Here is a 10,124-nt window from a genome sequence, read left to right as displayed (position 1 = left end):
CATTATCAATTTAATACAAGGCAAAATTATGGAAAACTAATTGTTTAATTTATAAAATAATTTAATATAAGTAATATAATTCGAAATTAAAAATTAGTTAAAATAATGGAGGAGTAATTTAATTTAAAATAATTAACTAAAGTATATAAAAATTACTAAAAATATAAAATTAAGGTTAAGACAAGGATTAAGACGGGTACATTTACTATTTTGGTAAATATGTATTTTAAGTTTGACTTTTAAAACGCGAGTACAGAGTAACATCAATCTCTCCATTATTTTCCTTTCGTTTTTCTTGGTAAAATTTTCCTTTCATTGAATCTTCCGAAAGAAAATGATTACTCAAGAACTCCTTAATAATTATTTGTTTAAATGTTGTAATCAATTTCAAAAAGAAATTCAAGCTATAAATTTGTTAGAAAGAGCAAGTAAATCCAGGCAGAAGCAGCAGCAGCAGCAGCAGAGTTGCAGGTAAAAGAGAAAAAGAAAAAGAAAAGGTGAATACAGCAATACTTACATGATGCCAATGATTATATTCTTTATATAGCACAGCACTGTAATGGTGTGTTTATCATCAAATCTTACAGAAAGCAACAAAGTAAGATTTCATTATTTATTTCTTTTTCTTCTCAATATATGTTTTTTAATTTTGATATTTGCAGTATATATAATATAAAGCAGTCGAGAAAAATTCTCTTCGCGTATCCCAAAATCCAGATGATTTTATATGTCTTCTTCTTCTTCTTCTTTATATCGATAGATTCTTTCTCTTCTCTTCCGTTTATTTCTCCTTCGTTGTCGATAATCATTTCAAAAACTCTGCCTTAAATTTCTAGTTATTTATTAATTAAACTCGGTCGGAGAATTTTCCCACTTCTTTCGTTTTAATCTTCGATGCAATTAAAAGACGAATCTGAAGTGAGAGATCTGAGGCTATTTCTTCTAATCTAGTTCTGGATTTCTCGTGTACGTATAAGATCAACGCAGAAATGGAGGCGAAGAAGAGTTCTGTTGGCTACTCGAATGCTGAGCATTTGGAGGTTAGGCCTGGAGGCATGCTAGTCCAGAAAAGGGGTTCGGATTCTCGTCTTCCAGTTCCCACCATTAAAGTCAAAGTCAAGTACGGCTCTCAGTCTCGACACATTTCTATCAGTTCTCAAGCCAGCTTCGGTAAATCCTATCTATCTTCCCTTTGTTTGACGAATCTGACTTGGTTTATTATTTTATATAGGTTTTTGTTGATGTGATTTTGAGTTGTGTTGCAGGGGAACTGAAGAAAATGCTTGCGGAACATACAGGGATACACCATGAGGAGCAGAAATTGATATATAAGAAAAAGGAGAGAGATTCCAAATCGTATTTAGATGTTGCAGGAGTCAAAGATGGATCTAAATTGTTGTTGGTTGAGGACATTGCCATTAGAGAAAAACGCTGCCTGGAGAAACTCAAGAATGCGAACATTGAAAAGACCTCCAAATCCTTGACTAACATCAGCTCGGAAGTAGATAAATTTGCTCAACAGGTAACTTCAATTTCTTTTGTAACTACCGACAGGTACTGGGATTAGTAATATCGATTAGGATATATATATATATATATATATGATATATATGTGTACGTGTTGCTCCAATTGTATAGGTCACAGCCTTGGAAGCAACAGCTTCAAAAGGCCGGAAAGTTTCTGAGGTAGATGTAGATAATTTGACAGGAATTTTGATGACTATATTAGTCAAACTTGATGAGCTTATTGTTGAAGGAGATCTGAAATTGCAGAAGAGAACACAGGTATAGAGGGATTTATATATTTATTGTTGTTACATATTGGAAATTTCTACATTATTGACCGCGTTGTTCTTGATATTGTGATTCTTGAAGGAAAAGAGGGTTCAAAAGTATATTGAGAATCTTGACAAGTTGAAGCTAAACAATTCAGTGACCTCCAACAAGGGAGACCATTCCCCACTGAAGAAGAAAGAGAAAGAGAAAGAGAAAGAGAATTCTGTTAACCAACTGCAAGCAAAAGAGAAGCAGAGGAATTTGCCATTGAAGCAATCCGGTTCGTTTGTGATAACAACAAGATGGGAAACATTTGAGTAAGAAAAAGGTAGGTTGCTTCCTATTTGAACTGGAATTTCTTTCGAGAATTCGATTAGTCACATTGAAGAAGATTGTTTATTTTTAGATTAATTTTATCGTAGAAAAGGGTCTTCAAAAATAAAATTTGATGCTTGTGATGTGGGTTTCAATTTTTCTTGTCCATGTGGGAGAAAGCAAGTTGTATATAATATAATCATGCATAAAGAACTGAAGAATCAGGTGGTGGGTCATTTTATTCTAAATTTATTATAGAAGATATGAATAAATTTGTGGGTCGTTGAGAAATTTGTTGTACAGCTATTAGAATTCATTCTGTTGTCAGTGTGTGTCGATTGGGGGACCATTGAGGCTGATCATCAGTGGTGAAATGAATAATCTGTGTTTCGTGGGAACATTATCTCCCAATTAATTGAGATTGTTAATTATATTCATAATCCATGCATAAGTAATTAATTATTATATGATAAGATTAATATAAAAATTAAGAGGGAAAAAAGCAAATGATAACAGAATGATAGAAAAGTAGGTTTGACTTTCGTCCTTCATGGCTTTGTTATTAATTGTTTATATTGGTTTGGTGGATTGATACAAATTAGGGTTATACCACTGAAACTTCTTGCACCGACAACTTTATGGTATTACCGGTTTGATTTACTGATGTAGTTTATTTTCTTTAACGTAACATTATTTATTACAGAGTTTAAGATTATAGTGAACTTAATTTAATTTTATAACAAAAATATAAATTATATAATTTACTTTTAACTTATTAAATAACTAAAATTTAGAATATAAATGAGAATCAATCAAACCCAACTTTAGGTTAATGACCAAATCTATAACTATACCTAGTTTTATATTTGTTATAGAAAGGAACAACGTAGTTTTGTTGGTTGATTCTGATTTCTGTATAGTTATGGATTGTTAATTACTAATTATTTTCATACGAAATTTTGTACTCAGAAAAAATCTATGAAAAGCTAAATTGGTGGGAAATTAATGGAGTAGGGTGATTCTGATTTCTGTAATTTTGTAACGTCACATTCCGATAGAGTTGGCTTGCACCACCAAAAGTCCAAACTGGTCCTAGGTATTTGAAGCCCTTTGGAATTGGGTGGGATATACTTAAAAACAAAATAAGCACTTGACATTATTTTATATTGAATTTTAAGAAAATATAATATTAGTAAATCAAATCAAATCAAATTAGTTGGATTAAAGAATATAAGAACATTAAGAATTACGGTTTATGTTGCCTCTTTTATATTTTTCTAAAATTATTTTATTTTTTTTAAATAATATACGAAACTCTTAATTTTCTATATTGTTAGACACTAATATAGAACGTGAGTAATTTAAATTATTTATAAATATAAAATGAGTAATCTTAAATATATTTTTTAAATAGGCATCACAATAATGGAATATTCATTTTTTTTTCCTTTCTTTTATATCTCTTTAGAATTATTTTTAAAAACATAATAAATATTCAACTTTTTTATATTATTAAACATAAAAATAAGATAGTGAGCATTTTAAAATTATTTATAAATACCTTATAAATAAACATAAATATTTTCTTCAAATAAGTATCGTAATAATCATCGTATGTCGATTTTTACTTTCGTAATTACTGATTTATATATATATATATATTTTTTCAAAATGTTTATTTAAAAAAAAAATGGTTGTCTTCAATGGAATTAGATAGATAAAAAAGGTTAGTGTGTAGAAATTTGATCAACACAACTATTTGAAAGGAAGTGAGAAAAAAATGTATTATATTCAAACTATTTATAAGAAACCTTTGCACTTGTTGCCTGCAAGTTTAAAATTGTGAATTTGATTCACCAAGTTTTTGTTTTGACACTGCCTTCTGTTGTACTGGTAGACTGGCTGCTGCAATTCCAGGTGTTCTTTTTTTTTATAACTTTAAACTCTTAATTGCTGTTAATTTAATTTTTTTTTTTATTAATTTTAATAAATATAAAATGGGAATATAATGAAGGTAAAAAAAAAAAAGATATAAATAAAATATGTCATAATTATAATTTATACGAGTATAGAATTAAGTATGCTGAAGATATAACTAAATTTTATATATCAAAAGAATAGAACAGACCAATTTTTCTTTTTCTTTTTTAAATTTTTTTAAGTAAAGACAAAACTAATAAAAACTAAAATAAATAATAAATTCATAAAATCAAAATTATTCATCAAATTTATAATTAATAGTTTATTAATTAAAAAATAATTTATATAATATCCTCTAAAATTTTCAACTGAATGGATACATATTTTAAATTTTAGAACTAAAAATTTCAAGCTATTTGATTCGAACCATGGACCAAACCAGGATTAAAATCCTCATACCAAACTAGATCGAAATTTTTAATCAGACAAAATTAAATGAAAACACACCCTTTGATATGTAAGGGTGACATTCATCAATCAAATTGGCCTACTTCAAAACACAACAATATTTTCTTCGCTTAAATAGGGTTGGAAACTATGATAAAGGGGAAAAACGCTTCGACATTCTCGTTCCTTCCTCAGCCATGGAAGGAAACAAGTACCATGTAATATCCTTGATTTACTAATTTTAATGTAATTAAAATTAGTATATAAATATACTTTTTTAATTTTTTAATTTTTATTTAATATAAAAATAAAAAAAATTAAATGTATGATGAAATTAAAAATAATTTAAAAAAAATAAATGAAAATTTGAGTTTTGGGAATATTTTTGAAAAAAAATTCAGAACTGAAGGTCAAAACGTAATTTAAAAAAATTATGCAACGTAGGACGTCCAGTCAGCAGCCCCGACGAACCGAAACGCACTGCGTGGCAAGGGACGCTGACGCAGTGTCACGCAGGCGATTCGTGTGCCTGCGATCGGACAGTCCAGATTCGTTTCTGCGTGGATGGACGGTCCGGATCCGTTCTCTCCCTAGACGCGATCGAACGGTCAGATTTAAACGTGATGAACGGTTCAGATTCACTTTCTATGTAAACGCAATCGGACGGTTCAGATTAAACGCGATGGACAGACCAGATTAAAAGGAAATGGGTATAAATAACATTTTTCACACCAAACCTTAATCCTAACTGCCAGACCCCTCCTGCCGAAAAAAAAGACCCAGTCACCTGGAAGGAAGCCGACCGCCGCTGCCGCCACGCCAGAGCCACTTCTGGCCGTCAAAAGAGGTAACAATTTTCTCATTTGTTCGAAATTCGATTTTAAACACCTTCATGGCCAAATCGGAGCAAAAAGATCGGTGAATTAGCCGAAAACCGCGTGCAAAATCCAGCAGAGCCGCAACAGAAAAATACAAAAAATGCCTTTGATGAGGCCCTTCCTGATTCCTGTTCTGCGTAATTCTTTCACCATTATAATCACCATTTCCTTCTTTATAGGTTGACCGAAGCAAAACACCCAATCGCGAAGGTGAGCCAGCGGAGCCGCCGCACCGGAGAACCCCGCCGCTGGTAAGTTTCGATTTTCTAACTTTTTTCAGCTAACTGAGGTCCCTTAACGTATTTTCTCGCAGGGATTGATACAAAATCGGTCGAAACAGCCAATCCGAGTCAAACCACCACCGCGGGCGGCGGTGCCATCGCCAGAGCACGACGGAGCCGCCGTGCCGAAAATTTAAAATTGGCCAAAAAAGTGTTTCTAACACTGATTTTGGATTTTTTGGGATATTTCTAGATATTTGAAGCACGTTTTAATCCCTGAAGGAAAATTCAGGGAACCCGAGGACTGCTAGTAAGCGTAACCAAAAGTTTAGCATTTCGGACATCAATTTGAGTATCTCTCACGTTATTCTCTGTTATGGAATTGAAATCTAACTAATAATAATATAGTATTTTGTGTAATTTAAAAAATATCCATAATTAATTACAGGTTACTAATGGAGTCAGAACCGGAAGTTATTCACTTTTGATCTTGTTGATTGATTTTACAGTTTGAATGCATGATAATACATGATTGATTGATTTTATAATTTGAATATATCTGTTGCTTGCTTTATGTGATTACGGTCGAATTGGAAAATTGAAAATTAAAGGTAAATGAAAAATTGTTTGATTAAGTAGATTGATAAAATGGCAGCCTAATTGGATATGTTGGAAGATAGTGGACAGACCGATTACATAGGGAACCCTACCGTGAACGTTGCTTCATATCAGACGGGGTATTGAGATTTGGTAATTTGATGCTCATATCAGACGGGGTATGGGGACGACTCGTTTCACCCTCATAGCAGATGGGGTATCGAAGTTTGGTAATTTGGTGCTCATACCGAACAGGATTTGGGGACGACCCGTTAATTGAAAATGTTAAAGGAAATGGTTCACGCGTCATGGGGATATCCCGATGGATCCCTATGAATACCAATAGGCTAATAAATGAGGATATTATTGTTCCAATCGACTGCATATGAAATTATGATATGTGTTATATTATTGACTCTATAGATTATTTTTGTAAATCTCGCTACAATAATTAGACAGTACTGATTTTATTTATGATAAATGAATTTGCTTAATTAAGAGATTCATTAGTTGTTTTTATGATTTCTACCAACTTTTATTTCTGTGTCGATGAGTAGCGTGATATTTTTACTGAGTTAGTGTGACTCACTATTTCATTAACCATTTCAGATCAAAAGAATCAGAATCCAGATCTCGATCCACAAAAGAATTGCAAATAAAACGTTCAGTTTGTTTATTTTCAATTTATTTTTTTAGTTATTAATTATTTTTTTAGAATGTTTATTCTCGTAAATCCTATTTGCTACTTTCAGTTATTGTGTAAGAAATGTAAATTCTAACTATTTCTTTCGCTTCCGCACTAAATTTATAATTTATTTTATTTGAAATTTTTGGGGTCCTTACAAACCATGAAAACCATTTATTGAACATGAAAGAAAATTTTTTACAAGCATTCCAAGAGAATAGTTTCCTTGGCTTCATCCATTAATCACCACTTATACATCGACCAAACTGCCACAAGTGTCTAGCTTCCTCGATATGTAGTAAATGAGAAAGGAGACAGCAGCAGAGGAACGTGAAAATGCTCCCATTTCTGAGAATCTTGGATTTCAAACACAATAGAAACATAGGGAAAGAACCCACCTGGGCAATATTTACCTGTATTGAAACTTATCCTATATGTTCCAGGGTTTAAAGCATCAACCATACTCATCAGCTGACCGCTTCTTCCATCCTTATTTGTAGTTGAACACCCTACAAATGACCAACCATCGATATCTGTTGCACTAAACGAGGGGTGGGATTCAGTCCCTTTCCACACTTCCAGACGTACCTCAACACCACTTGCTGGAGACCCCTGAGAAACATCCAAGACATGGGTTGTAATGGGTGGACGAGTCCGAACTGGAATTTGAGATGCTTTTCTATCTGAAGATTCGGATACAGCAGTTAAATGCCCTCCAATGATGCTCATACGATCTTCTAAAGTTGAAAAGAAAAAAACACAACTCATATTAAGAGTAGCAATGAATTGGAAGAAATCAGGAACTTGAACCACCAAAAGGAGAAATAAGATATGGAAGTTGTGAAGGGAAAAGGAAAATAGACACATCCAATGATGAGTAAAATTTTTAGTATTGATTGCAAAAATGAGCTTTAAGAATATATACATTAAGAACCATTGCACCACTTTCAAGCTATTTATTTCTTTGTTCTAACAGATTGCAGAGTGTACCAACAGCTTCATTACAATGAGGGAAAAGGCCAAGTTTTCTCGAGAGTACCTTCTGTTTTCTTCGCAGCAGTCGTTACTGGAAACTGGTCACTACTCATGCTAGCATTTGTTTTTGTCGAAAAGAGGTTTGCAAGACGTAATTCTGTTATCTTCATCTGCTCCTGTGCTGCAATTTCAAATTCTACTATGGGCCTGTTAGGGTACCGTTTCTGCAAAAGACAATGAAGAACATTTTTTTTGCCCTCAACATGTCCATCACATTCTCTGCAAAGACAACCAAATGGAAACATTTCCCTAATCCTAAAAATAGTCAACTTGAGCACTTTGGGCTCATCTAGTGGTGCCTCACTATAGTAGTCTTCCAGTTATGTTACTCATAGATAAAAATAAGCTAACGTCAATCTTCTCATATTACTGATCTAGATGTAAACAATCTTTAGTCTCAAATAATTAATTTGTCTTCACAAACCAACCAAATAGATGGTTAATACTTTTACCCTTCTTACTGAAATGTGAGTTCGACCCCCTGCATTCTCATACAGCAATTGATAGAAAAAGAAAAAATTACTAAACTTCTTCTTCATGAACCTTGTCTGATGCATTTTAGATAATGGGAGATTATAAAGGTAAAGTCAAGTTTTACCTTCAATTCAGAGAGTATCTCAGTGGTGCTTCTTCCAGATGCGCATATAATAAATATAAATCCAAATTTTTGTCTATAACGAGAATTCCATTCAACCAGTTCCTGCGAAGGCCAAGCAAAAGTCATATTTCTACAAGGGAGAGTGCTTAAAGCTTTATTTAGTCAACAAAGACAGGTTCTTTGGTAGCATCATACCATATTTGATTTGACAGAAAACTAAACAGAATCCCAACCTGTAAACTAGAACTGGTTGCAGTTGCTAAAGCAGTCGATTGTTCCCCCTTGCTCCACCTGCAACAAAACTGAAGCTACAGATCACTGTGTTCTTAAGGGAAAAAAAGATCATGACGAAATCTAGATTTGGGTTAGGGGACGAAAAACAGGAGTAACATATATCTATATATATGTGTACGTGTATATTGATGAAGTAACTAATGGGGGATGAAGCTCAGAGAATTCAAACACCAAGCTTATGATCTAATAATTAGAAAGCACTTTTTTTCTGGGTCTGTCCAGGTATGATTTGTAACACTCATAAAATCAGTAATTCACGGAAAATTTAATTTTTTTTCTTTGCAGTCATTCTTATTTTGTTCGCTTTATCCAAAAGGGGAAAAAAATCTTCCGTCGCATATTGATTATCCGAGAGACGTGAACTATGGGGCCAATTTGGGTATCCAGATAACCAAATCACTTGAGAAAAGAAAAAGAAGGAAAAGAGAAATCCTGAGAGAGAGAGGAAGCAAACTGAGCAGAGGTGGAGTGATGTGAAGATGGAGGTGAATCGCCGATTTGAGGATGCGCAGAGAAAGCTTGCAGCCACTCATTAACATCGACCTGAAAATTAGAAGATTAAAATACTCAAAAAAAAATTCACTAAACATTTTTAATGTGAGGGGAAGGAAAAGAGAAAGAAATGAAAAAACCTTGTTGAACCAGAGGTCTCTAGCAGCGACAATGGCCTGATCCAAGGATGGGAAAGGAGAGGCTGCTGCCATTTGTTTGGCAAACTCCGTACTGCCGCAGCAGGCCAAGAATTCATCTTCTCCGATCAAATAATTGACTTTAGCCATTGATTCCATTTCCTCGTTAATTGATCAATCTCCTTTTCCCTTTCGCTTCCTCCAAACACTCACTCTCTCACTCTCCGCTTTAAGCCGTCTATTGCTCCAGGATTTAACCCGTAATGGTTTTACTGTAATTTGCTAATAAATGTTTTAAAAATATCTTTAATATTTTATTTAGTTATGTTAAGATATATATGTGTGTTTAGCAACTTTAAGTATCCATAACCAATCTGCTCAGACAACAGGAAAATCTAAACGAGAAATTAAACATAAAATTTAAAACACAGCAAGCATCCGGATAAAAAATTTAAAACATGTTCATCCTTTAACTTGTCTAAAGGAAAAAAAAAAAAAAAAAAAAACCATATGTATTGTTTTCAAGAGACTGAAGAAAATGGGTTAGTCTGGCCTGCTGCAAGAAACCTAAACAAAAGTAGAAGATGTAAAGTCTAAAAACTTAAAAAAATAAATATATATTGTAATAACATAAGCAATTAAGAGTTTAAGATTTATATTTTTTATACAATAAATCAGGATGCCCAAGAGAGTTACGAGAATGTTTTTTTAAGAAAGTTTTAATAACAT

At 32.9% G+C, this 10,124-nt stretch overlaps 2 protein-coding genes across 7 annotated transcripts; one reads left to right on the top strand and one right to left on the bottom strand.

The window, feature by feature from the left end:
- The first annotated feature begins 275 nt into the window (after positions 1–275).
- Positions 276–2,531, top strand: LOC110812803 (BAG family molecular chaperone regulator 1-like). 5 transcript variants are annotated; one of them, XM_088217726.1, is made up of 5 exons: positions 276–471; positions 978–1,170; positions 1,266–1,522; positions 1,639–1,785; positions 1,876–2,531. In XM_088217726.1, exons 2-5 carry the CDS (start codon positions 990–992, stop codon positions 2,095–2,097), a joined length of 807 nt encoding a protein of 268 aa, XP_088073852.1. In that variant the 5' UTR covers positions 276–471; positions 978–989; the 3' UTR covers positions 2,098–2,531. The 5 variants fall into 5 exon arrangements, with proteins under 5 accessions (XP_088073852.1, XP_021895348.1, XP_021895346.1 ...); XM_022039656.2 differs by having other exon boundaries at positions 276–497; positions 952–1,170; XM_022039654.2 differs by having other exon boundaries at positions 276–598.
- Positions 2,532–6,946: 4,415 nt separating this feature from the next.
- LOC110812760 (transthyretin-like protein) lies at positions 6,947–9,659 on the bottom strand. Of its 2 annotated transcripts, none has more exons than XM_088217723.1 (6): positions 9,399–9,659; positions 9,221–9,309; positions 8,706–8,763; positions 8,473–8,574; positions 7,879–8,038; positions 6,947–7,576 (listed from the first exon to the last, which is right to left on the bottom strand). In XM_088217723.1, the coding sequence occupies exons 1-6, from the start codon at positions 9,552–9,554 to the stop codon at positions 7,119–7,121; spliced, it is 1,023 nt and encodes a 340-aa protein (XP_088073849.1). In that variant the 5' UTR covers positions 9,555–9,659; the 3' UTR covers positions 6,947–7,118. The 2 variants fall into 2 exon arrangements, with proteins under 2 accessions (XP_088073849.1, XP_088073850.1); XM_088217724.1 differs by having other exon boundaries at positions 6,947–7,573.
- Between the last annotated feature and the right edge of the window lie 465 nt (positions 9,660–10,124).

This window comes from Carica papaya, chromosome 4 (assembly GCF_054855325.1).
Source record: "Carica papaya isolate Zhongbai chromosome 4, ASM5485532v1, whole genome shotgun sequence".
NCBI lineage: Eukaryota > Viridiplantae > Streptophyta > Magnoliopsida > Brassicales > Caricaceae > Carica > Carica papaya.
The sequence above is the reverse complement of the archived record's forward strand: the minus strand, read 5'-3'. Positions and strand labels throughout refer to the sequence as shown.